Consider the following 27,955-nt stretch of genomic DNA (forward strand, 5'->3'; position numbering starts at 1 on the left):
AGTTTAAATTAATGTAGGTGTGAAGCTTCGTTTACAGTTTTGCTGCAGTATTGTCAACTTGTCAAATTAACTTAGTAGTGAAATGGGCAGTTGTTTATGTTTGCTAATGGTTTGTTCAGTTGAAAGTGTTCAGATTTCTTTCTTCAGTAGTTTGTTGTAAGTTGTAAGTAGTTGTAAGTTACCATTGTAAGCAACCAAAACGGTCCTACACTATTAGTTTCCATCTTAAATGACTGCTGTTTTTCATAGAACACATTAGTTTATATGATCTGTCATAACTGCAAGTGGCAATCAGTGGGGTCCAAGCATGATGTGCCATATGAAGACTTATAAGCCAGTACATGACATTGGCAGAAAGAACACAAATGAGGAGTAGTCAGTTTTTAAAAAAAAAATACTTCTCTTGATTTTTGGCCCAATAACAATATATGGTCTGAAACAATTATATGTGGGTTTTCTTTTGTTTTGGAAAAATAAAGACATTATTTGTAAAATTGAATTTTTCTAATCACATAATGGGGCTTCTGAATAGCTTTCAAATGTCAGTATTTATTCAGTATATATTGTTTTTTTTCTTAGATGAAACTAATTTAGATACTATAGGCCTTATGTAAAATGAGCAAAATGTAGTTGTTGCCATGTGGAAACATGTGACAGTGGAACTGAAATCTGTAATGTGTACAATAAAAGTAAATAAATACACTTCCGTTGGACACTACCATTCCAACTTATTTACGTTCCATGTTATTTTTTGTGCGCTCTAATTATTTTCATACTTTTCTGTATTCGTAAATCATTTGGCATAAATTGCTGTTATACACATTCTGGTATGATGAATTTGGCCATGGTCACATTTCATTCTGTTGCCATATGGCAACAAAAATACAGAGCTCATTTTTTCCAGTTTCAATAAGGAAGAATCCTTCAAAAATGTACATTTTTTGCTATGTAATCAAGTTAATCATTTATAGATCTCCACACTAGTATGTTTTAACTTCTACATGGTTCAATCAGTCACTGAATTTTTTTAATCCATGATTAAGAAATCTGAATTTTGCCAGTTCACACATAAACCATTTAGGCTTAATCTAGAACTAGACTATCTGCCCTAAATAGTAAAACAGAGCCATCATTGCTTACAAATTCAATCCTTTGTACAAATTGTACAAATTCATTGTGGTTATCATAAGAAGCATCGTAGAGTCTCCTCTGACACAGGTCACCAGCACTGAATGACATTAGCTTTCAGATGACAACTGTGCACGACACAGCAGCAGCTGTTCGGGTAATGGACTTATAATCAGACCATTTGAAACCCATGCTTCGTCCTTTAATGGCCCACTTCACCTTAATTAGTCCATTTAATAACCAGATGGACATATTAGTTGGTCATCTTTTGAAGGACTGCTTAATAAAAAAAAACTGGATGAGCAAGTAAATGTATTGTAAACTGTGATTTGTCTCTTGTCTCATTTACACTATACAAGAGATCTACTGAATGAAGTCCTGGGTTACAGTGCATATACTTGCCAGTCCTATGTATATGGATATATATAATCTACAATCTACCAGTTATGTACATTGGGCACATGAACAATTGAAATGCAATAAAATTAGCCACATTGTTTGAATCTGAAGTTTGAGTACTTAGTGCCCAAACTTTATTGCATTATGTTGCCATATGGGAACAAGTGCTTTGTCTTGATTACTGACCTAAAGACGATATAAATGTTTGTAATTTCTTTTGAAAAATTTAAGAAAGATTCATAAACAAATGTACTGCCTTTTTTTGTTTTGCAAGCACCATATTTCTTCTAACATTTATCGTGTTAGTTGGTGTGGAATCTGACTGTAAGTTGAGTTTTGAAGCAGAGATCTGCAGCATATATTTCAAGCATCCATTTACCAAAACTGGCTGTTATAACTGCCCCAAATTAGGCAGAAAAGCTTGTCCTACACCAAAGTAATGTTCATTTAGCATATACTGTGCACATGATGCCATTTCACGATATAATTGTTAGGTTATGTGCAATATTTATGGTGGTTGTAATGATGATTACTGATTACTGACACTCCATATGTGTTATTTGAAGCTTGTAACAGGCCTTAGCATATATTTGACCTTGTAGCAGTAGCGATGTTCCAGTGACTCTCTGCTGTTTTTCATTCTGAACAACTAAATAGAATCTGGCTAGACCAGGGGTCTCCAAAGGTTTATCAAAGAGGACCAGATCCTACCTTGTCAAAATACCCGAGGGGCTGAACTGTTATTCACAAATGATTCCAAATGTTAAGTTTTCAAAATATCAGTGCAAAGAATCTGAGCTTACTGTGAGCTGCTGTTTCCTATCACTGTGTAAAAGATGCATGAGACTTGTTGGATTGTTCATTCAGAGCAGTTTGGATCGATCAGCACTTATAAGAAATAAATAAACTATGAGACCAACTAAACAAAACCTATAGATTTTTGGTTTTGTTAGGAATGTTCTTTAAATATCGAATAAATGCAGTATAGCCACATTTCTGTTTGACCTTATTTATTAACATTTACTGAACCGTTCATTTTGCTCTGCTAAGAGGTTTTCAATCTTATGTGTGTAGTCTTGACCAAATATTGTTTACTAAATGAAGCTGCAGGTCTGGTCAGCTGTCACCATCAGGTGAAGGGAAAAACTGCAGCATGCTGGCTGGTGGACCACTTAAAATACGCTGTAAAACAGAAGGTGGGGTCAGCATTTGTCCTTGGGGCTGGACTTTGGACACCGTTGGGTTAGGCTGTGGCTCTTATTTACAGTCAGTGACATATCTAGAACTTCCAGAAGCCTACATTGATGTTTTCACTCCTAAAATTGGTCCCATCCATTGTAAATCAAAACATGATTGGAGTTCTCAGTCCCTTCCTTGAATCATGTTAGTTGTTAATTTGATGTTAGGCCTTCAGTTCAGCTCCTGAAGTGGCCAGGAGTACAAAAGAACACTTATTGGGTTTTCTGTTTTCTCTGGGTGGGCAGGATGCCCAACATCCCCACCCACCCCCATCACTCTGTCAGCTGATGCATCAAAAACTATTAAATTAGCAATTAGTGTTCTCATCCAAGCGTGTTGAGCTGTCCAGTGATGTTGCGTTAGCATGTCTCAGGGAAGCATGTGCTGCCCCTCACCCTCCTAGTGCCGGCCGTATTGTGTAGTTTGAGGAGACCTTGCTAGAAGGTGGAATTGAACGTGACTAATTTGGGGGAAAATGCCAGAAATGAGCTTTAAAGTATTTTGTGTGTCAGTTTATGTATTTTTACACACGCACAGGTCTCCACCACAGGTTCCTTATTTCCTCTGCTTGTCATTTTTTTCCCCTCTACCCCAGCCGTCTTTCTGTGGCGGGGGAAATGGAGCTCATAAAAAATGAAAAGGATTATTTAAGAGAAATTGCAGTGTAATGAAAGCGTATTATTGTGTCCCGTGGTGCGGTGCCTGTGGCAGCAGCTGCTGCTTCTGCTCAATCCTGTTCCTGCAGATTAGAGGTGCACACACACACACACACACACACACACACACACACACACACACACACACACACACAGTTGGGGTTCTACTGTAGGTGCCCTGGGTGCGATATATTATCTCACACAGATGGGTTTACTTGCATATCTTTTCTGTGGGTCAGCTGCATTGTTTCTGAGTGAGTGTGTGTGTGTGTGTGTGTGTGTGTGTGTGTGAGTGTGAGAAATGAAGTGTTTTGAAGTATTTGTTAAATGTCTGGAGCTTCATTGTGAGGGCTGGTGTGATTTTGAGTGTTTGCTGTTGTTTGACGTATGGAAGTTTAAACTTCTGTGGAAATGAGAATGTGAGAAAAATTATGGTGTGTGTGTGTTTTTGTGTGTGTATTTGTGCATGTGAGTGTATTTGTGTGTGTGTGCGTTTTTATGTATGTGTATTTGTGCATGTGTGTTTGTGTGTATTTGTGCATGTGAGTGTATTTGTGCATGTGTGTATTTGTGCATGTGTGTGTTATTGTGTGTGTATTTGTGCGTGTGTGTGTGTGTGTGTGTGTGTTGGTGTGTATATATGTCTGTGCTTGTGGATTTGTATGTGTGTGGTTGTATATGTGTGCGTGTGTGTGTTTCTGTGAGTATATGTATGTGTATGTATATATATATATATATATATTTGTGTGTGTGTGTGAGGATACAGATGTTCGCAGCTGTACAGAAGGAAACTTGCCCTGCAAAGCCCTCTCTAATTAAAATCAAGTGTGACTGCTTGAGAGAGAGAGAGAGAGAGAGAGAGAGAGAGAGGGAGAGAGGGAGAGAGAGAGAGAGAGGAGAGAGAGAGAGAGAGAGAGAGAGAGAGAGGAGAGAGAGAGAGAGGGAGAGAGGGGGAGAGAGAGAGAGAGAGAGAGGGAGAGAGAGAGGGAGGGAGAGAGAGAGAGAGAGGGAGAGAGGGAGGGAGGGAGGGAGGGAGGGAGGGAGGGAGGGAGAGACATGGACAATATTAGGATACATATTGCAACAAAGAAAATAATCACGCCACACAGAATTCCTCCCTCCTGCTTTTTGTGCTCTTTTCTCATTTCTGCTCTTCAGTCCTGTTTTCCACTCTCTGCCCACACAGCGCTCTGCAGTTCTGCTCCCTGGGCTGGTGTTTATTTGTGAAGGCTGGTCGTCCTCATATTGCAAAAAATTAGAACCTAACATCCAGTCTGTTTTCAAAGAGTTGCACAATCTACAAACATGCATGTAGGCCTACACTGTCCTCACCTGCCTTACAGCTCCACTATACAGGTGTTCAGTTACACACCAGTGGTCACCAGCCCACCTCCTGGAGATCTACTTTACCACAGAGTTAATAGCTCTAATGCCAGCAACCATGACATATTATTAGGCACATCTTGCTAGTAAAAGGTTGGACCCCCTTTTTCCTTCAGAACTGCCTTAATTTTTTGTGGTATATTTTTTCAACAAGGTGTTGGAAACGTTCCTCAGAGATTCTGGTTGGTTATTTGAGTTCCTGTTGTCTTTCTATCATCTGGAACCAGTCTGCCCATTCTCCTCTGACCTCTCACATCATCAAGGCATTTTCGTCCACACAACTGACCGCTCACTGGATATTTCCTCTTTTTTGGACCGTTCTCTGTAAACCCCAGAGATGGTTGAGTGTGAAAATCCCAGTAGATCAGCAGTTTCTGAAATACTCAGACCAGCCCGTCTGGCACCAACAACCACGCCACGTTCAAAGTCCCTTAAATCCCCTTTCTTCCCCGTTCTGATTCATATATATATATATATATATATATATATATATATATAAACAGAGTATTCAGGCCTGGGATATTTACAAGGATGATATTATGATCTGTCTAAAACAAAGGCATTAATTGAGACAGTAATGAGCTAAAAATATACAAAATCAGAATGTGTAGGGTGCTTTTTAGCCTAACCACTAAGCTAAAGCTTCTAAAAATATATTTTTAAAACATTTCTTTTAATATTTTATAAAGATCTTATAAAGTATAGTTGAACATTTTAATTTTATCGTAAATTTAATTCTTAAATAAAAACAGCTGTCCCGTGCGTTCATGTCACTACTAAAACACAGAGTTTTTGTCCGTGGGCGGAGCCTTATTTTAGCCACACTCCTGCATTTTAGTGCAGGAAGTGAAACTGCATCCCTGTCCCTCATGACCACATGGTGAGCAGTTAGATAACACTGTTAGTAAATGTGCCAAAATCTGAAAATCAACGTGGAATGTTAACAGTTGTCACTACCGAAACACTAAAGCTAATATTTTAAGACAGTAGTGCGTCCTGCTATGATGTTTGGTTTGGAGACTGTGGCTCTGTCTAAAAGACAGGAGGCTGAGCTGGAGGTGACGGAGATGAAGATGCTGAGATTTTCGTTGGGAGTGACATGGATGGACAAGATTAGAAATGAGCAGATCAGAGGGACAGTGAAGGTGGAGCAGTTTGGAGATAAAGCCAGAGAGGCCAGGTTGAGATGGTTTGGACATGTGTTGAGGAGGAACAGTGGATATATTGGGCAAAGAATGTTGGAGATGGAGCTGCCGGGTAGAAGGAGAAGAGGTAGACCTCAGAGAAGGTTTATGGATGTAGTGAAGGTGGACATGGAGATGGTTGGTGTGAAAGTAGAGGAGGCAATGGATAGGGCAAGATGGAGGCAGATGATCAGGAGCAGCCGAAAAGAAGAAGAAGATTGAATGACATTGTGATTTTTATGTGTGTCCAGCTGTTCAGAACTGCTAGTCATGTACTGGCCGGTGTTTGTGAGTTCTGCTCAGTACCGAAACAGTCGCTACTGAAATATTTGATAAAGTCTCCATGGTGTTGTGTATTTTAATATTATAGATAGGAAAGCAAAAGGATTTTTGTCTAAAGTTTGAGGAATTCGGCAGAATGATCTACATAGCTCCTAAACTCTAAAAATAAATAAATAAATAAATAAATAAATAATAAAGAATTCATTTGGCAGTACACCTTGATTGATTTGTTGTGTTTTTCTGTGTTTCAGTGGCGGACGACAGCAAACTTGGTGTCATGCAGGCACAGAGAGCTGGTACGTATGAGTGCACACTAGTGTTTATTTATTATGATGTGTTTTTTTCTTTGACTCGTGTTAACTTAACTTAAAAGTACACACTGCACGATTTTAACACGGATTTTTCAGTCGCTCACAAAGTTTTTGGATCTGCGACAAACCGTCCAGCTGTGCACGTTCATGACGACCGCTTGCATAGTGACCAGTCCAGTGTGGTGATTTTCTGAGCCTGCAGTGTCTCCTTGATTAGGCCTGGGCAAGATAGCATGTATCTAGACATCAGTGATAACTGATCTGAGAGACAAGAGAGGACTGATTGATACGTGTCTGTCAAAGATTGGACAGCTATTCAAACCTAAGCAAATGCTGCTGAATTAACACTGGGCCACTCTTCAACATAGTTTTCCAAGATTTTCTGTGTGTTCCTGAGCTGATTCAGTTGAACAGAGGAGATCTATATTGACTCATTGGACATTAAGTCATCACGGTTTCAACCAGAGTGTGTGATAAATGTTTTGCAGAGTGAGCAGTACACGGATTCTGGGGTTTTGAAAGTCAGGTCGTGTCCACTTGCTGTTAAACACAATGTTTTATTATCGCCCGTCTGCGGTCTGTATATTTGACCTCACACTCTGGTGATAAGCAGGACGTTATTCCTGGTAAAAGTGAGCGCCGGCGGGCTGATCCACCAACATGCTGGAGGATGTGCTATTAGGTGTAATCTGACTCCACATCAGTGGACGTGATCTTCAGTGCAGTTAGATTACATTTGACAGGACAGCACACCAGTCTGCACTTCTACGGGAGGAGAGAGCGAGAGAGCTGCTGGAGTGATTGAGTTAGCACTCATACAAAGCGACAGGCCAGCAACCACATATGTATATAATACATGTAATGTATTATATATACACACATAAACAGCCATAGAAAATTATGCAGACTTTAAAACACTCACACAACTGTGGAGACAATAAATCTCGCATATACAAACACCTGTGCGAATATAATAGTGTGCAAAAGACTTTTAAAACCATATATATGTGCAATATGTGTATCTTCGCCAGCCAAAGCACTACATAACATGAGAATAAACACAGAATCTTACTATGTATAAAGCCTTTTACTTCATTTCCAGTCAAAACAGCCATTAAGTTCATGTTTTTTTTTTTTTTACCAGATTCAGGAAAAAAGCAGAAACATGTATTTAACAAGAAATACTGAAACTGAAGGCTCAACAATTAAATAAAATATTAAATTTTCTGAATTTGTTCTACATTTACAGCATTTGGCTGACACTCTTATCCAGAGCGACTTACAATTTGATCATTTTACACAAGTAGGCGAAGGGGGTGTTAGGAGTCTTGCCCAAGGACTCTTATTGGTATAGTGGAGGGTGTTTACGCAGGCGGAGATTGAACCCCAGTCTACAGCGTAGAAGGCAGAGGTGTTAACCACTACACTATACCAACCACGAGTTCTGTCCACTCTTTACTTTTATTACTGCCTCCATTCTTTTCAGGAGACTCGCTTTCAGTTTTTCCAAAGAAATCTGCAGCCACACCTCCAAGTTCAGTCTTAGAAGTTGGTTGACCATTTCCTGAAGTTATGTTGAGGTCTGGACTGTGCTGTGGTCAGTGCGTTATTCTGCGAACACCGGCTTCTTTGTTTGCTTTATAGGCTTCATTGGAAGAGGATGGAGGAATGGATAGAAATGGCTGTTTTTAAAAATTCTGGTAGTCTACTAGGTCTTCCAGGTGGTTGTTAGGAATTTTCGCAATATCTTTTGACAGTTTTTTTTTTTTTTTTTTTTTTTTTTTAACTCCAGTTTTGCAAACATCCTGTTTTTCCACTTAGTCTTCATTGACTGTCCCCTGCTTTATGCAAGTGGAGTGTCTTAAATCTAGTCCTCTCAGAAACATCTCCTGAAAATGATAAACGTGTGCTTCAGAAAAGCACGGAAATGAAAGGTTTTAAGGTAAAGGGTGGTTTCTGGCTTTTACACATGGTCATATAAATGGCTATCATAACACATTCAGACATTACAACATGCACTCTCAGTTATTTTATGACCTCTCTGTCTCTCTCTCTCTCTCTCTCTCTCTCTCTCTCCCTCTCTCTCTCTCTCTCTCTCTCTCTCTCTCTCTCTCTCTCTCTCTCTCTCTCTCTCTCTCCCTCTCTCTCTCTCTCTCTCTCTCTCTCTCTCTCTCTCTCTCTCTCTCTCTCTCTCTCTCTCTCCCTCTCTCTCTCTCTCTCTCTCTCTCTGTCTCTCTCTCTCTTTCTCTCTCCCTCCCTCTCTCTCTCTCTCTCTCTCTCTCTCTCTCTCTCTCTGCCTCTCGCTCTTTTGCTGGCTGCTGCTCTCACTGCTGTTTATTGGAGTGTGTGTTTACAGATGTGAGAGCTGATGAGTATGGACAGGCCTCAGACGGCTTTGCTGACGCACTCGTTTTTCCAGCCCCTCCCTCGCTCGTTCCTTTCTTTCTCCAACGCCAGCGGCCCCTCTGCGCGCTCGGACATATTTCATTACGGAGACGGCCTTTAAGAGACGGCCACTCACACTTTAATCTCACTAAAACCTCCCAGCTAAAACCCTCCATCACTCTCTCGCTCTCTCTCGCTCTCACTCGCTCTCTCTCTCGTCCTCCTTCTCCTGCTTTTCTGTAAATTTCCCATCTTCATCTTCCCCTCCTGCTCTTTTAATCAGTGCAGTTCAGCGATGCATTCAAGTCATACATAATTCTATACTTCTATTCTTTTAACATCTGTAATATCTGAGAACTTCAGCTAAATGAGAATCTTATTTCCCATCTGTTGTAGTTTCTAATGAACAGTTAGCGCTTCCTCCTTTACCCCAAATGTAGTCGATCAGCCACGTCGGGTTTGGTTCTTCAGTTTTGTGCTGGAGCTACGAGGCTAATATTCCTACCAGCCTAATATACATCAGTTAGCACTGCAAACAAACTGCATGTCTAAAGCATCACGCGCTTACCGCAAACCAGGTCAGGAACCTCAAATAGTGGTTAAAACACTGTATGACATGCTGTTAACCAGAGGTGAACCAAGACCTTTAGAGTTAGAGGACCGTAAGTCCCTAAACTCAGCCAAAAACATGGGACCCTGGGCCACGTTGACAACCAAGAGAGCCAGCGGAAAGGTGGGGCTCGAATCCCGAACACCGCCAAGGGACACGAGTGCAGGCAGGAGTACGTCGGGCGCCAGAGGTGGCGGGGGGGGCACACAAGTCTTGAGAGCTGCCTCACACTCCTTCGTGAATTTCCCCCTCTCCCTGCTGTCTTTGCAGGGTTTCGTCTGGGCTCGGTGTCCAGTCACCACCATCCTGCCGGCTCTTGTGGCTGTCATCGGTGCCCAGGGGATATGCAGACTTGTAGACTTGCATTAAAAATAAAGGAGGTTTTTTCCTTTTTCTGTAAAGTTACTATTTTGGGAATACGAGGTTTTCTTCTAACAGCAGCGATTTATATTTTGCCTTGTTTGTAGCAGTTTTACAGTAACTCTTTCAGGAAAGATCCCTGGCATAGAGCTTTTCCATTCCTGACAACTAACTGAAACCTGACTAGGTTATGCCTTGTATTTGCGATCTGTCAGATGTCTAGAACTTCTAGAAGACCCGACAGTTTTTTTCTTAAATTTGGTCCCACCTTTTCACTGGTGCTTAGTTAAATTAACATCTAAAGCCTTCATTTCAGCTCCTGAAGACCAAACCAAAGGGAGCGCTCGCTTGGGTTTACTTATGTAGATACCATGTGCAGTTTTCTGTTGGACGTGCCAGAAGTTGGTGGTTATGTTCCATAAAAATAAACAAATTTTTGGTTCACCGCCATTAGGTTCTCTTTGAAGGGCTAGAGGGTTCCTCTCTGCTGTTTTCTATAGAAATGCGATGCTAATTTGCTGGGGGCAGTCGTGGGCTGGAGGTTAGGGATCCAGCCTCGTGACCGGAAGGTCGCCGGTTTGATCCCCAGAGCCGACAGCACATGACTGAGGTGTCCTTGAGCAAGACACCTAACCCCCAACTGCAGATTGGCCTGCCCACCGCTCCGGGCAAGTGTGCTCACTGCCCCCTAGTGTGTGTGTGCTCACTTCACGGATGGGTTGAATGCGGAGGTGAAATTTCCCCGTTGTGGGACTAATAAGGGTCTCTTAATCTTAATCTACGTCACAGCTAGTAATAGCCGTCTTGAAGCCTAAATTTTGTTTGCACTTTTGTATAGTTTGCCTAATTTCATAGAGAACACCATGTCAAACAGTGGCAAACACTACATGAACAAGTCGCTTTAAGCTGAGACAGGACTTGCACCCTCTTTCCTCTCTGCCGCCGTTCCTCCTTCTTGCCTTGAGTGTTATAATCTCCTCTGTTTCCTGCACAGCGTGTGGCGGGACAGTGTGTACTGTATATACTACAAATTATTCCAAGTAGTCAGACATCACCATATAAGGCAGCTTTACGGGTTCCCAGTGGCCACAATCCAAGAAGCCGCCACAGGCCCAACTGCACATGGTCAGCCTGAGAGAAATGGCTGCATCGCACCTTTAAACTGTCAGCACAGTCCAATGGAGAGATGCTAATAGAGTCTACACTGGGGCGGCTGGACGAGGCCGGGCATTGCAGCATTTATTTGGGCCAGTTTTCTGCTGAAATATGTGTTTTAGGCTTCAGTTCAGCCCAGCGAAGCAGCTCTCTCAGTGCGGTTTATGGCCGGATGTTTCCTTTCTTCCTTCCTTCCTTCCTTCCTTCTTTCCTTCTTTCCTTCTTTCCTTCCATTATTTTATGTTTATTACAGGATGGGATTGGATTCATTCCTTTTTCCTTCTGATATAGCCAAAATATCTGTGCCTCCTTTCTTTCTTTCATCCGTTTTTCCCTTTGATATCTGGTGTTTTCCAGTCTTTTCGGCTGATAATGGCCCGATACTCCTACCAGGTTTCTCTCTTAGGTTTTTCCTCTTTCATTACAGGACAGTGTTGAATTCATTCCTCCGATATTAGATCTAGCATGCTGGTAGCTGGTGTCGATCTTTCTTTCTTTCTTTCTTTCTTTCTTTCTTTCTTTCTTTCTTTCTTTCTTTCTTTCTCTGCCTCCCTCCCTCCCTCCCTTACTTCCATCCACCCACCCATCCTTCCCTTCCTTCATTCCAATTCTTTTTTCCCATCCTTTCTTCCATCCTGTCTTCCTTGCATCCTTCTTTCTTTCTTTCTTTCTTTCTTTCTCTCTCTCTCTCTCTCTCTCTCTCTCTCTCTCTCTCCTTTCTCTTTCTCTGCCTCCCTCCCTCCCTTTCTTCCATCCGCCCATCCTTCCCTTCCTTCCTTCCATCCTTTTTTCCCATCCTTTCTTCCATCCCATCTTCCTTGCATCCTTTCTATTCTTTCTTTCTTTTTCTCTCTCTCTCTCTCTCTCTCTCTCCTTTCCTCCTGTCCTTCCTTCCTTCTGTCCGTCCGTCACTCCGTCCTTCCTTCCTTTCTTCCATCCTTTTTCCATCCCATCTTCCTTGCGCCCTTTCTTCATTCCTTCCTTCCATCCTTCCTTCTGTTCTTGTCATTCCTTCCTTCCATCCTTCCTTCCTTCTTTCCTTCTGTCCCTCCTTCCTTTTTTCTGTTAGTCCTTCCTTCCTCTTGTCCTCCCTTCTTTACATTCTTCCTTCCATTCTTTCTTTCTTTTTCTTTTCTTTTTTTCTCTTTTCCTTTCTTTCTTCCTTCCTGTCCTCCTTCCCTACTTCATTCCTTCCTTACTTCCTTCCTTCTTTTCTTCCTTCCATTTTTGGTTCTTCCATACTTCCTTCTGTCCTTTGTTCATCCAATCCTTCCTTCCTTCCGTCCTTTCTTCCTACCTTCTCTTTCCCCTTCCTTCTGTCTTTCCTGTTGTCCTCCATTTCTTTCTTCTTTCCTTCGATCCTTCCCTATGTCTTTCCTTCTGTCTCTCCTCTTTCTTTTCTTTCTGTCCTTCTTTCCTTTTTTCCTTCCTTCCTGCATTCCTGCCTTCCTTTAGTCCTTGCTTCCTTCTTTTCCTTCTGTCTTTCCTCTTGTCCTCTGTTCCTTCCATCCTTCTTTACATTCTTCCTTCCTTCCATCCATCCTATCTTTTTTCTTTCTTTCTTCTATTTGATTTATTTGGTGCGGGATGGGATTGGATTCATTCTTTTTTTCAGCATTTTCTGTTGGCTTTTGGCACTGATAAATGATATTGAATCTGCATCGGGTTTATTTTCTTTTTTTTTTTTCTTCCTTCCCTCCTTCTTTTTTATTTCTCATTCCTTCCTTCTGTGCTGTTTCACTTGTTTGTTCCATTTCTTCTTTTTGCCTCCAAATTTTCTTTCGTTAAAGGATTTCTGTGTTTTCTCTTCTTTATCTCTGATATCTGATCCATCCGATTCCTGCTGAGATCCTGGAATCGGATCTGTGCCGTCTCGTTCTTAATGTAGCGGATGTTGTTAGATTGGATAGATCGGAACGTTTACACAATGTTCACATGACGTTTTGAAGTGCGCACCAGGTTTTGATTTGACAAGTCGCGTCTAGTAACGTCAAAATGTTCATATTTTTCATCACACTGAAAGACCCCCAGCCCCCCAAAGACACATCAGATCTGTCTGTTTCTCACTGCTCCACTTTCACTAGCCTGTCTTCTCTCAGCCTCTCTCTTCATCTCTCCATTCTCGTGACTGTCGCCCAGCCAGCTCGGTTTTTACTGCACACTCCCTCTGAAGGTGTGTGTGTGTGTGTGTGTGTGTGTGTGTGTGTGTGTGTGTGTGTGTGGGGTTTGTTTGTTTTGTCTCATTATTTTTCCCTTGCGCGATAATGACAGTATACAGATATCTGTCTGCCAGAGAGACTTTGCCAATTACAGAGAATTCAACAATTATCAAATGTTTCTCTCTCTCTCTCTCTCTCTCTCTCTCTCTCTCTCTCTCTCTCTCTCTCTCTCTCTCTCTCTCTCTCTCTCTCTCTATCTCTCTCTCTCTCTCTGTCTCTCTCTCTCTCTTTCTCTCTCTCTCTCTCTCTCTCTCTCTCTCTCTCTCTCTCTCTCTCTGTCTCTGTCTCTCTCTCTCTCTCTCTCTCTCTCTCTCTCTCTCTCTCTCTCTCTCTCTCTCTCTCAGGCACTCGCTGGGGTTTGTTGTTGGTTCAGGTTGAAAGCTGCCGTGTCGGGCTGGCTCTGATTGATTTATGAGTATGTGCCTGAAAGGGCCATCTGTTTATCATCATGTGACTTATGGAGGAATTTGGTTGTAATTTTGATTGTTTTAACAAACATACATTTATATGGAAAAGGTTCTTCCTCAAACTGTTCCCAAAAAGTTGGAAGCATAGAATTGTCCAAAATGTCTTGGTTCTGCTGAAGCATTAAGAGTTCCTTTCACTGGATCTAAGGGTTCTAGGCTGACCCCTGAAAATCAACCCCATATCATTATCCCTCCTCCACCAAACTTTGCAGCTGGCACAGTGTAGTCAGGCAGGTAATGTTCTCCTGGCCTTTGCCAAATCCAGACTTGTCCACCAGACTGACAGATAGTGAAGCATGATTAGTGAGTCCAGCTGCAGCGCTTTACACCACTCCGTCCAATGTCTTGATCTGAGGCTTGTGTTTAGCTGCTCAGTCATGGAAAACACAGACTTCCATGTGGTTCCACCTCACTGCTGTAGCTGTAGAGACTAGCTCCTCTGTTGATGTATGGTTGGTGCGATTTATCCTCCAGTCCTTCGTCAGGGGTCAGTTTCTGACCACAGAGCTGCTCTAGGTTGAATATTTTTGTGTGTATGTCTGATCTCAGCCTAGCAGTGACACTGATGTGCGTGATGCACCACACACACCATCATGTCAGTGTCACCGCTGTGCTGAGAATGAACCGCCATGCAAATTATATCTGACCAACAGCAGCTCTGTGGTCAGAAGCTGACCAGTGATGGACTGTGAGCACATTTCCAGCAGAATACATTTCACACACCACCATTCACACTCGCAGTGCTGACTGCTGCACATGAATACAGCCGAGACGAGAGTTAGTGAAGACTCACTGTGTGTTTTCCTTTATTCCTTTACTCCTTTACTCCTTTACTCCTTTACTGCTTTACTCCTTTACTCCTTTACTTCTTTACTTCTTTACTCCTTTACTTCTTTACAGCTTTACTCCTTTACTGCTTTACTCCTTTACTTCTTTACTTCTTTACTCCTTTACTCCTTTACAGCTTTACTCCTTTACTCCTTTACTTCTTTACTTCTTTACTCCTTTACTCCTTTACTCCTTTACAGCTTTACTCCTTTACTCCTTTACTTCTTTACTTCTTTACTCCTTTACTCCTTTACTGCTTTACTCCTTTACTTCTTTACTCCTTTACTCCTTTACTTCTTTACTTCTTTACTCCTTTACTTCTTTACTTCTTTACTCCTTTACTTCTTTACAGCTTTACAGCTTTACAGCTTTACTCCTTTACTCCTTTACTTCTTTATTCCTTTACTCCTTTACTTCTTTACTCCTTTACTTCTTTACTCCTTTACTTCTTTACAGCTTTACTCCTTTACTGCTTTACTCCTTTACTTCTTTACTTCTTTACTCCTTTACTCCTTTACAGCTTTACTCCTTTACTCCTTTACTTCTTTACTTCTTTACTCCTTTACTCCTTTACTCCTTTACAGCTTTACTCCTTTACTCCTTTACTTCTTTACTTCTTTACTCCTTTACTCCTTTACTCCTTTACTGCTTTACTCCTTTACTTCTTTACTCCTTTACTTCTTTACTTCTTTACTGCTTTACTCCTTTACTCCTTTACTTCTTTACTCCTTTACTTCTTTACTTCTTTACTTCTTTACTCCTTTACTTCTTTACAGCTTTACAGCTTTACTCCTTTACTCCTTTACTTCTTTATTCCTGTACTCCTTTACTTCTTTACTCCTTTACTTCTTTACTCCTTTACTTCTTTACTTCTTTACTCCTTTACTCCTTTACTTCTTTACAGCTTTACTCCTTTACTCCTTTACTTCTTTATTCCTTTACTCCTTTACTTCTTTACAGCTTTACAGCTTTACTCCTTTACTCCTTTACTTCTTTACTTCTTTACTCCTTTACTTCTTTACTCCTTTACTTCTTTACAGCTTTACAGCTTTACTCCTTTACTCCTTTACTTCTTTATTCCTTTACTCCTTTACTTCTTTACTCCTTTACTTCTTTACTCCTTTACTTCTTTACTCCTTTACTCCTTTACTTCTTTACTCCTTTACAGCTTTACTCCTTTACTTCTTTACTCCTTTACTTCTTTACTCCTTTACTTCTTTACTCCTTTACTTCTTTATTCCTTTACTCCTTTACTTCTTTACTCCTTTACTCCTTTACTCCTTTACTGCTTTACTCCTTTACTCCTTTACTTCTTTACTCCTTTACTTCTTTACAGCTTTACTCCTTTACTCCTTTACTTCTTTATTCCTTTACTCCTTTACTTCTTTACTCCTTTACTTCTTTACTCCTTTACTTCTTTACTCCTTTACTCCTTTACTTCTTTACTCCTTTACTTCTTTACAGCTTTACAGCTTTACTCCTTTACTTCTTTACTTCTTTACTCCTTTACTTCTTTACTCCTTTACTTCTTTACTTCTTTACTTCTTTATTCCTTTACTCCTTTACTTCTTTACTCCTTTACTTCTTTACAGCTTTACAGCTTTACTCCTTTACTTCTTTACTCCTTTACTTCTTTACTCCTTTACTTCTTTACAGCTTTACAGCTTTACTCCTTTACTCCTTTACTTCTTTATTCCTTTACTCCTTTACTTCTTTACTCCTTTACTCCTTTACTTCTTTACTTCTTTACTCCTTTACTCCTTTACTTCTTTACAGCTTTACTCCTTTACTCCTTTACTTCTTTATTCCTTTACTCCTTTACTTCTTTACTCCTTTACTCCTTTACTCCTTTACTCCTTTACTGCTTTACAGCTTTACAGCTTTACTCCTTTACTCCTTTACTTCTTTATTCCTTTACTCCTTTACTTCTTTACTCCTTTACTCCTTTACTCCTTTACTTCTTTACTCCTTTACTCCTTTACTTCTTTACTCCTTTACTTCTTTACTTCTTTACTTCTTTATTCCTTTACTCCTTTACTTCTTTACTCCTTTACTTCTTTACAGCTTTACAGCTTTACTCCTTTACTCCTTTACTTCTTTACTTCTTTACTCCTTTACTTCTTTACTCCTTTACTTCTTTACAGCTTTACAGCTTTACTCCTTTACTCCTTTACTTCTTTACTTCTTTACTCCTTTACTTCTTTACTCCTTTACAGCTTTACTCCTTTACTTCTTTACTTCTTTACTCTACTTCTTTACTCCTTTACTCCTTTACTGCTTTGCAGCTTTACTCCTTTACTCCTTTACTTCTTTACAGCTTTACCCCTTTACTCCTTTACTTCTTTACAGCTTTACAGCTTTACTTCTTTACTCCTTTACTCCTTTACTTCTTTACTCCTTTAATATTCTTTATTCCTTTACTCCTTTAGTCCTTTGTTTCTTTAATCATTTTACTTCTTTCCTCCATAATTTTTACTTCATTACTCCTTTAACCTTTTACACCTTCACTTCTTTACTTTTTGACTGCTTTACTCCTGTGCATTCTTTCTTTCTTTCTTTCTTTCTTTCTTTCTTTCTTTCTTTCTTTCTTTCTTTCTTTCTAGCATCTTCTTGTTTCTTTTTTACTTTTCTATTTGTCTTTTATAATCTCTCTTTTCACAACTTGTTCCTCTTTCTGTGTCATTTCCTTCTTTCTCTCTCTCCCTCTCTCTCTCTCTCTCACTCTCTCTCCCTCTCTCTCTCTCTCTCTCTCTCTCTCTCTCTCTCTCTCTCTCTCTCTCTCTCTCTCACTCTCTCTCTCTCTCTCTCTCAGTACAGTGTTCTGAAAGCTGTGTAATTGTGTTATTGTGCAGCTGGACTGCAGTAATTAGCGTAACACATCCTGGATCTCGCCTTCACTCTGTTTCTCCTGCAGGACTGATTCACTGCATCTGTTAATCAGTCCATCTTGGTCTGGAATCCAGTCTTAGGACTGTGTTTTAGTTTGGTTTGTTTGCTTAAAAAAGCTTTATGTTCTGTTTTAGTTTCAGTTTTAGTTTCTGCTGCTTCTGCTTTGTTCTCCCAGGTTTACAGGAACAATGTGGCAAAAAATCAGATGGACACAGTTTTTCCTCTTCTTTACCTTGACATGAAGACAATCAGCAAAGTTGCACTGGCGCTCTAGGGCTAATGGAGCTAGTAGTGGAAGCTTAGACTCATTAGCATCATCATCATGTAAACCTCGTGCCTGAATCATATCAGACTTCACTCAAACCACATTCGCTAATCTCCAGACTTTCTTATGTGGATTCTGACACTGTCTGATATTCCGGTGTCCATGAACATGCATGGAAGTACATTGCATAGCTGAAAACAGGAGTGGCGGCCGTCTTAAACCTAAATTGTCTCCATATGTTTGTCTATTTCTATAAATACCACAGTGACAAACTCCAACTCCTTCACTGACCAACGATATTTGGGATAAGAGGGATAAGATTTGATTTCCTGTCAATGATTTCTATTAATTTAAAACCTTAGCATGTCCACTCTTTCCTGCATGACCTCTCAAATGCCTGTTTTCTTCTTCCACCCTTCCCAGATCATGGACTCTTCCGTTTCTTCCTGCTCATCCAGTCCTTCCTCCTCTTTGTATACTTTTTTCTACCATTGTTGCTCCTCCTTTCATTGCTTTTGACACTTCTCCTGCTTGTCTTTGCCCTCCATCTCTGCCTTCATCTCCTCTTCCTCTCTTCCTTCCTCTCTCCTTTCTTTGTCCTTCTTCTGCCCTGCTTTCTCTCAGTCGTCCCATTCGTCCTTCAAAGACATTCCTACCCTTTCACCACCAGGTTGCCCTGACGGTAGACATCTCAATATTCTTCTTTTCTTTCGTTGTTCTGCCGTTCTTTCTGTCGCACTTTTGTTGTGCCTGGAACCTCTTAATTCAAAGACGTTCTAAATCCTATCAAACCAAGAAACCTGTCAGGAATCCACTCTAAGAGTTCCTTGAAGGCCTCTTGAACTTCATGTTGGCCTCAATGAAACAAATAACGGTGGAATTACAGCTTTTCTTAATCCTCCTGTGTGTCTATCACTGTATAAAAGAAGCACATGGCTTCCTTCGTTGTGGGAGGCACCCCTTCCGAGTTTTTTCAGAATGGAGTTCAGGTCCGTAAGCCCTTATTATTCAGTGAACGATAAACCAATAAAAAGGCTGCCTTACATTCCTAATCCCATGCTTTGTTATTGAAAAATGTTCATGTTGTAGACGAACTAATTAAAAATCGGCTAATTTCTGGCTTTGATTGATCACATTCTTTATATATTAAGTGCAACAACAACGTTGAGTGTGTTTACATGCGCTCAGTGATCCGATCATAATCAGATTTCAGCGGTTATCTGATTATTCAAATGATTGTATACGCAGCACACTCCAGTTTCTTAGATCAGAATAAGCTCTAGGAATTTCAGGAAATCTGATAAAGAGAGCTGGATTTTAGTTCCGTGCACTTACTCGGATTTCTTTCAGATTTCTCAGTCTGTGCGTGAGAGACCAAATACATTCTTAATGAAAAGAAGGATTTAACTACTCTTCATCATCTAGATGATATATGTACTTATTTTATGTAAAGTGACGCAATATTTAAAAACAAAAAAGTTTGAGTTTTACGTTGCGTTTATCTCATGTCTTCGTCTGTGATTTTATTGGCTGGTTGCAAAGCTGGAATCTGTCTCATGTAGACCCAGAGTTTCCCCATTATCTGATTACTCAAGCGCATATAAACATGTTGATCAGATTACTGACAAAATCTGATTTTCTGCAGTTATTAGATTATGAAGGACATGTAAACACAGTCTTAAAGAAATCACACATTGCGAGAAATGGTGTCTTCTCAAATGAAATAATCCTAAATCTAGTTGATATTTCTATTATTTCCCATCTTGAAACGGTTGTGCACATATAAGTTTATCAAGCTATTTCTAGAAATGTTTAAGGTCGTTTTATTAAGTAAAATTATCCAATTATACTAGCAGATAATTTTGTTGGTTTCAATCACATTTCTGAAAAACAAACGATCTGCTAATTTATCTGCCAGTACAGTGAGCTACTTTTATTTAATAAAATGGCTTAAAACAAGTAAAACATGTCAATGAATTAGGTAAATGTTCTTAAATTAAGCTTACAGCTATCTCAACATGTAAGGTGCGGACAGAATAGCAGACGCTCGCGGGTAAAACGTTATGAGGTTTAATACCAGAGGTAATCAGGAAAATCCAATAAGGGAGAAAACACAAATCGTAGCTAAAGTCCAGGCAGGCAAAAGTACACTAGGGCAAAACAGTCGTCGGAACCGGGTCAAACTGGGCGAAAGGTCTAAACACAGGAAACACAAAGTAGAGCGAACGCTCAGTAATTGCATCAAACGAGACCTCGCAAAGATTCTAACTAAAGTCCCAGCTTATGTAGGTTGGAACTGACGTTTGTCAGGTGCAAGTGATCAGCACTCAGGACTCGACTGGGATTGCTGACAGGTGCAGAGGAAGATCACGTGATCCTCCCCCCGAGCACTCTGGGAAATTAAGTCCGATTCCCCCGTTGATTGCGTGACACAACAGGAGAAATATTAGATGAATTGACTAGATTTACAAGAATTTACTTGACAAGACACCGTTTCTTTTGCAGAGTAAATGGCACAAATACATGCTTTTGCATTGGCTTCTAACTTTAAAAGCTACTATTATCACCAGCAAAAAGACTGTACTTAATTATATATGTATTATTATATTTATAGTATATTTATTATTGTTCATTCGTTCATTGAAACGCTCAAAGAAGTGCATTTTGTAAACTGTCAATGCACAACACACTTATGTTTAGAAGTAGAAGATATTTTATTATTATTTGGATTTGATTAAAGTTTTTTTTGATTTCCATTAGTTTTGCCATGTTTTCATCCTTAGTTAGCATCAAAATAAACGGAATAATGACTGTTAATTGAATGCAAATGTAATTCATTTTGATGTTCAGTTTTAAGTGGCACACAAAAAGAAAGGGTTAAGCACCTTTTCATTGAAACCTTTAGCACCATTTCTCTTTCTCTTTTCTCGAACGTTACTTGCTGCTTTTCAACTGAGCCCCTCCCCCAATTTTTCCCATTTTTAAGCATTCTCCATTCTCCTTGGCCATCATCTTCTCTCCTTCTTCCATCTTTGTCTGAACCTTTTTTATACCGTTTCTATATTCATCCAAACATTTGTCAACATAATGTTCTCACTCCATTCTATTTCCTCCATACCTTTTAACCAACTGCCCCACCCTCACTGACCCCTCCACCCCTCTTTCAGCACCCTCGATGTCCAGCGGCCAGCCTTTGGGCCCCACGCTGGGCCTGTACAAGTCCAGCTCTCTGGAGAGCCTGCAGACAGCAATGGAGGAGGCCAGCAAGAGCGAAGTGCCCTTCCACCGACCCACCACGAACATGGTGCGTGGCCGTGGCTGCAACATGAGCTTCAGACAGGCCATCGATAAGTCCTACGATGGGCCGTCTGAGCCTGACGATGGTAAGAGTACAGTCATATACATTGTCAGCTGCTGATGCCTTTCCGTAATTAATGTGTATAGAATTAAACTCCATGATCCATGCAGAGTATTCAGAAAGAGGGGCACAGTACACGTACCTCTCTACAGACGTTCTCACACACCATCACTCCCCTATTATTACTGTGAGACTGTAAAACTAAACACACTGCAGATTCATACTGGATTAAAATCACTCCACAGTCGGTTTGCCAGTCCAAGGGTACTGTTCCTGAGGTCCATGCAATATTGCAGAGGCACGTCAGCCACGACAGCCCCACTATATCCAGAGCCTTAAGCATCTCTGGACGAATCTCATCCACCCCCGGTGCCTTGCCACTGAAGAGCTTGCCAATAGTGACCTCCACCAGGAAAATGGAGCTTGACATGCCAGAGGCCTCCGGCCCTGACTCCTGTGAGCGAGGCATGTCTCCCGGATTAAGGAGTTCTTCAAAGTGCTCCTTCCACCGACCGACAATATCCTCATTTGAAGTCAGAGTTTCTCCACCCCTGCCGAATACAGCTTGGGCGCAGCCACCCCGACCACTCCTGAGTCACCGGACAGCTCCTTGAAGCCGACCGAAAGTCTTTTTCCATGGCTTCGCCAAATTCCTCCCATGCCCTGGATTTTGCTTCTGCCACCGGTGTTACCTTTTTTGCCTGTCGGTACCTCTCTGCTGAGTTGGGAGTGGTTCAGGCCATCCAGTCTCTAAAGGCCTCTTTCTTCAGTTTGACGGCCTCCCTCACCACCGGTATCCACCAGGAGGTTCTTGGGTTACCGTCCCGACAGGCACCCACAAGCTTTTGGCCACAGCTACGCCTAGCAGCTTCCACAGTGGAGGTTTTGAACAGGGTCCATTCAGACTCCATATCCCCTACCTCCTCTGCGACCTCCCAGAGGTCGGAGTTGAAATCATTCCGAACAGGGGCCTCCGACAGTTGTTCCCAGCACACCCTCACTATTCGCTTGGGCCTACTGGGTCTGACCATCGGTTTTCCTTGCCATCTGATCCAACTCCCCACCAGATGGTGATCAATTGACAGCTCAGCACCTCTCTTCACCTGAGTGTCCAGAACATATGGTCCCAAGTCAGAGGAAACGACAACAAAGTCGATCATTGACCTTTGACCCAAGGAGCTCTGGTACCATGTACACTTATGAACATCCTTGTGTTCGAACTTGGTGTTCGTTATGGACAATCCATGCCTGGCACAGAAGTCCAATAACAATTCACCATTCGGGTTTAGATCAGGCAGGCCGTTCTTCCCAATTACGCCTCTCCAGGTCTCCCAGTCATTGCCAACGTGAGCATGGAAGTCTCCCAGTAAGACTAAGGAGTCTGTAGGCGGGACCCTTTCCAGTACCCCTCCCACTTGCTCCAAGAGGGCCGAATACTCCGACCTGTTGTTTGGTGCATAAGCACAGACAACAGTCAGAGATTTCCTCTCTGTGATTTTAATTCACATTGAGGCGACCCTCTCGTCCACCGGGACAAACTCCAACTGCACGGCTGCCAGCCGGGGACTCGCGAGTATCCCCACACCCGCCCGGCGCCTCTGGCCCTGTGCAACCCCTGAGTAGGAGAGAGACCAACCCCTATCAAGGAGTTTGGTTCCAGAGCCGACACTGTGGGTGGAGGTGAGCTCAACTCTATCTATTTGGTACCTCTCAACCTCCCACACAAGCTCCGGCTCCTTCCCCCCCAGTGAGGTTACGTTCCACATGCCAAGAGCCAGTTTCTGCCACCAAGGGCCCCTCCTGCAATCTCCCACTGCCTGTGCAGCACTGCACTGGTCCCCCATGCTGGACCTTGCAGGTGGTGGGCCCACATGGTTCCCCCACATTGCCTTTCGGGCTGAGCCCGGCCGGGTTACATGGGCTGCCTGACCCCCAGTCCTGGCTCCAGGGGTAGGTCCTGGTGACCCTAACCTGGGCAGGGTACACGTTGTTCTGTGCCTGTTTTTCATGGTGTTTTTTTTTTTTTTGTAAACTGTAAAAACTACACACACTGCAGATTCACAATGGATTAAAATCACTGAAACAGTAAGCTGAGTGTAACTGCGATGGTGAAGTATTTACAGCTGCATTATTTACGAAGGCAACAGTGTAAGCCAGCAGTCACAGTAATAAGGCATTAATGAAAAGCATGTGCAGTGAATGCTGATGATGACACACTACTGTGGGTTTAAATGAGAATGTAACGAGCTGTGCCAGACATATGGTTAGCGTTAGCCTGAGTGCATGCCGAACCAACACTCCTTCTCAAAAATGTGCTTTGAGCCTCATTGTAATTCCGCACCACGTCACGCTTCACTCTGACTTATTTCAGAGCCCGAACTCTGAAACTTCCAGCAGCCCCGCCACGTTCGCTGCCATTACTGGAGCTTTAAGAACGCTAATTCGCTAATTAAACAAGCTGCTCTTCAACATTCGGTTCAGCTCTCAGCTGTTTTTATTAGAACTCGGCCGAGTGAGCTAAAAGCACCAGCGCTGGAACTGGACTGTAGCATAGAAACCACTGAGTCAGCAAACTGACCACGTCAGCCACTGTGTTCTGTAACACTACGTAACAGCACAGCTGGACGAGAGAGAGAGAGAGAAAGAGAGAGAGGGAGAGAGGGAGAGTGATGGGTGTGGAGAGATGGAAAATCGTGAAAAAGAGATGGACAAAAGGAAAAGAAGGGTGGAGAGAAGAGAGAAATAATAGAAGATAATGAAAGGAAGGAGAAAAACAAAGAAGGGAGAGAGATAGGGGAAAGGAAAGAGAGAAGGGAGGAGAGAGAGAGAGAAGAGAAAAGAGTGAGAAAGTGTGAGAAAGCGAGGGAGAAAAACGTGAAAGAGCAGAAGAAATAGAGGGAGGAAAGACGGATGCAGAGAGTTAAAGGGAGAGAGTGTAAGAGCAATAAAAAGATAAATGGTCAGAAAGAGGAAGAATGGTGGAGAGAAGAGGAAAGAGGGAGAGAAACAAGAGAAGAAAGAAATAAAAGGAGAGATAATTTAAGGGAAGAGAAGAAGAAAGAACTGAAAAGAGGGAGCGAGATAGATAGGAGAGAGATCATGGAGGAGAAAAAGAGGAAGAGGTGGAGGAAGAAACAATGCAAGAGATGAAGGAAGAAAAGGAAAGAAAGAGAGGGAAAAATGGCTAGAGGAGAGGAATGAAAGAGGGATGGGGGGAAAGAGTGGGAGAAATGGAGGAGAGGAAAGAAAGTTGGGAGGAGAGAGAAAAAATGGAGGAGAAAAGGAAAGAAAGACAGAAAGGAGAGAAAGAAAAACATTGGGGAGAGATGGAAGAAAAAAGAAAATACAAACAAGGGAGAGATGGATAGAAAGATGGGGAGAAGAGGAAGATGGAGTAGGAGAAAGAGGGATAGAGGTGAAAGAGACAAACGGAGGAAAAAGCAAGGAAGAGAGGGAGAAAGAGGTGGAGAGAGAAGAAGAAAGGTGGAGAGAGAGGGGAGAAAGAGGTGGAGAGAAAGAGGTGGAGAGAGGGATCGAGTGAGGGAGAAAGATGGAGAAAGGTGGAGAGAGGGGGAGAAAGAGTTGGAGAGAGAGGGAGGGGGGGGAAAGGTGGGGAGAGAGAGAGGGAGAGGGGGGAGAAAGGTGGGGAGAGAGAGAGGGAGAAGGGTGGAGAGAGAGAGGGAGAAAGAGGTGGAGAGAGATAGGGAAAAGGTGGGGAGAGAGAGGGAAAAGGTGGGGAAAGTGAGGGAGAAAGGGAGAGAGAGAGAGGGAGGGAGAAAGAGGTGGAGAGAGAGTGGGAGAAAGAGGTGGAGAGAGAGTGGGAGAAAGAGGTGGAGAGAGAAAGTGGGAGAAAGGTGGAAGGAGAAAGATGGAGAGAGAGAGTGGGAGAAAGGTGGAAGGAGAAAGGTGGAGAGAGAAAGAGGGAGAAAGAGGTGGAGAGAGAAGTTTAGAGTGAGGGAGAAAGAGGTGGAGAGAGACAGAGGGATAGGTGGAGAGAGACAGAGGTATAGAGAGGGAGAAATAGGTGGAGAGAGACAGAGGGATAGAGAGAGGGAGAAAAAGAGGTGGAGAGAGACAGAGGGATAGGTGGAGAGAGATAGAGGTATAGAGAGAGGGAGAAAAAGAGGTGGAGAGAGACAGAGGTATAGAGAGGAAGAAAGAGGTGGAGAGAGACAGAGGTATAGAGAGAGGAAGAAAGAGGTGGAGAGAGACAGAGGTATAGAGAGAGGGAGAAAGAGGTGGAGAGAGACAGAGGTATAGAGAGAGGGAGAAATAGGTGGAGAGAGACAGAGGTATAGAGAGAGGGAGAAATAGGTGGAGAGAGATACAGGGATAGAGAGAGGAAGAAAGAGGTGGAGAGAGACAGAGGGATAGGTGGAGAGAGAGATACAGGGATAGAGAGAGGAAGAAAGAGGTGGAGAGAGAGATACAGGGATAGAGAGAGAGAGGCAGAGAGGAATGACTACAGTCTGTACAGCATGTTCTGAGGCTGCAGTGCTGAATGAAGAACGACAGGCTTGTTTTAAACACATGAGCCAAGAATCTGCTCTGCATTAATGAAAGTGTTTGTTGGCTGGACGGCTCCCGCTCTGAAGGCCAGACGCCGGGTAGTGGATCTGCTGGCTTGCTCTAAAACTGGCCCCTGTTTATGAATCTGTCTTCCTGACTTTCAGCTACTTTCAAAAGGTTACCACAATATTTCTTCATTTCCTTTAATATTATATTCTCCCGTCCAATATTTCTCCTCCCCTTCGGCCCATTGCTCACCGCTCTCTGGACAAACAAACAGAGTGGACAGTTGCTTTTTTATGTGCACTGCAGTGGAAAAACACTACACTTGTGAAAACAGGGCTTGTGAAAATGTTTCTTTTGTAAGAGATAATGAGGGCTAATGTTACAGTACATCAGACGTATGTCACTGCTAACCAGCCAGAGATTTTGGAAAAGCGTCTTTGGTAAAAGTTCAACCCCTTTTCCGAAAAAGTTAGGGCGGTGTGCAAAATGTGAACGAAAACAAAATGCAGTGATGTGCAAATAATTTAAACCCTGTATTTCATTGAAAAAAAGTACAAAGACAGCATATCAATTGTTGAAACGGATAAATTTGATTCTTTTTGCACATTTTTAATTTGATGCCAACAGTATTTTCCAAAAAAGTTGGGACAGAGGCAACAAAAGATTGGTAAAATTGTGTAATGCTTAAAAAAAACACCTGGCAGTTTATTAGCAACAGGTCAGTAACATGATTGAGTATTAAAAAAGAGCATCTTAGAGAGGCTGAGTCTTCCAGAGGTTAAGATGAGAAGGGGTTCACCACTCTGAACAATTCAAGAATAACGTTTCTTCACCTGTAGTTCATAATATCATTAAAATATTCAGAGAATCTGGAGAAATCTCTGTATGCAAGGGACAAGGCTGAAAAACCGTACTTGCTGGCTAAGGTCTTTGGGCCTTCAGGAGGCACTGCAATAAAAACAGACATGATTCTGTAGTGGAAATCACTGCGTGGGCTCAGAAACACTTCTGAAAAACATTGTCTGTGAAAACAGTTCATCACTGCATCCACAAAAGCAGGTTAAAACTCTAAAATGCAAAGAACTAACCATATATTAACAGAATCCAGAAATGCTGCCACCTTCTCTGGGCCTGAGCTCATTTAAAATGGACTGCGGGGAAGTGGAAAAGTGTCCTGTGGTCAGATCCAAATTCTTTTTGGAAATTATGGACGCTGTGTTCTCCGGGCCGGTCAGGTCACAGTTCAAAAGCTAATGTTCATGATGGTATAGAGGTGCGTTAGTGCACATGGCATGGGTGACATCTGTGAGGGCACGATTAATGCTGAATGGTATATACAGGTTTTGGCAACATATGCTGCCATCCAGATGACGTCTTTTTCAGGGAAGGCCTTGATTATTTCAGCAAGACAATGTAAAACCACTGCATGTATTACAGCGGCATTGCTCTGTATTAAAAGGATCCAGGCCTGCAGTCCAGACCTGTCAGCACTGAAAACAAAATGAAAAATATGACAAAGAAGACCCTGAAGTGTTGAGCAGGTGAAATCCTACATCAAGCAAGAATGGGAAAACATTTCACTTTCAAAACTTGTATTTGTGCTATTTTCAAATAAATGCAAGGTTTAAATGATTTGGACATCATTGCATTTTGTTTTCATTTGCATTATGCATAGCATCCCATTTTTTTTGGAAATGGGGTTGCAGACCATATATGGTCATTCAGAGCGGTTTTTAAGTGAAAATCTTCATTCTAGAGACTCAGAGTTGTTCATATTGTTGACATTTGAAGAGTTGAATGCCTCTAGAACCTTCCTCACAGGAAGCTATTGCAAGTGGCCTGATGCCTGAGACGTTGTTTCATGATGGTTTGCATATAAAAACTCACGTAGGCGCACTGGTGGTTTGGATTGTAAATATAATGTCTATATTTGTGTTGTAGACATCATCCATGGTTCCCATCACCACAGTAAAGAAATGAAACGACCAAATTAACCATGTAGACATCAACTTAACTTTCAAAAATCACTGCTTGCTTCTATATCTTTGGTCTACAGGTTGTTTTTTGTAAGTTTGAGTTGTCTGCGTATAGATCTTTACATCTGCTTCTTCCTCTATTGTTTTGTAGATTACTCAGATGACAGCTCAGGCAGGGACACTCCTGCCAGTGGCTCCTCACGCCAAGAGCTCGAGGACGGGACTAAGGAGAAGAAGAAGAAGACCAAAAAGAAGAAAGAGAAGAAGAGTAAGGCCAAGAAGAAAGATGAGGTGGTAGAAGACCCAGAGAAGAAAACCAAGAAGAAAGGATTTGGACTGTTGAGGT

The 27,955-nt window shown here is 41.9% G+C and overlaps 1 protein-coding gene across 3 annotated transcripts in view; it reads left to right on the plus strand.

Annotated features, from left to right (window-relative positions):
* pard3ba (par-3 family cell polarity regulator beta a) overlaps positions 1-27,955 on the plus strand; it is a 274,053-nt gene that overhangs the window by 166,776 nt on the left and 79,322 nt on the right. For 2 of the 3 annotated variants that reach the window (XM_017714021.2, XM_037543526.1), the window contains exons 16-18: positions 6,523-6,567; positions 20,928-21,143; positions 27,761-27,953. In XM_017714021.2, the coding sequence (XP_017569510.1) occupies positions 6,523-6,567; positions 20,928-21,143; positions 27,761-27,953 (454 nt within the window). The remainder of the gene's footprint in view (positions 1-6,522; positions 6,568-20,927; positions 21,144-27,760; positions 27,954-27,955) is intronic. The other variant, XM_037543525.1, reaches the window with a different exon arrangement.

The sequence above is a fragment of the Pygocentrus nattereri genome, chromosome 12 (assembly GCF_015220715.1).
Source record: "Pygocentrus nattereri isolate fPygNat1 chromosome 12, fPygNat1.pri, whole genome shotgun sequence".
Taxonomy (NCBI): Eukaryota; Metazoa; Chordata; class Actinopteri; order Characiformes; family Serrasalmidae; genus Pygocentrus; species Pygocentrus nattereri.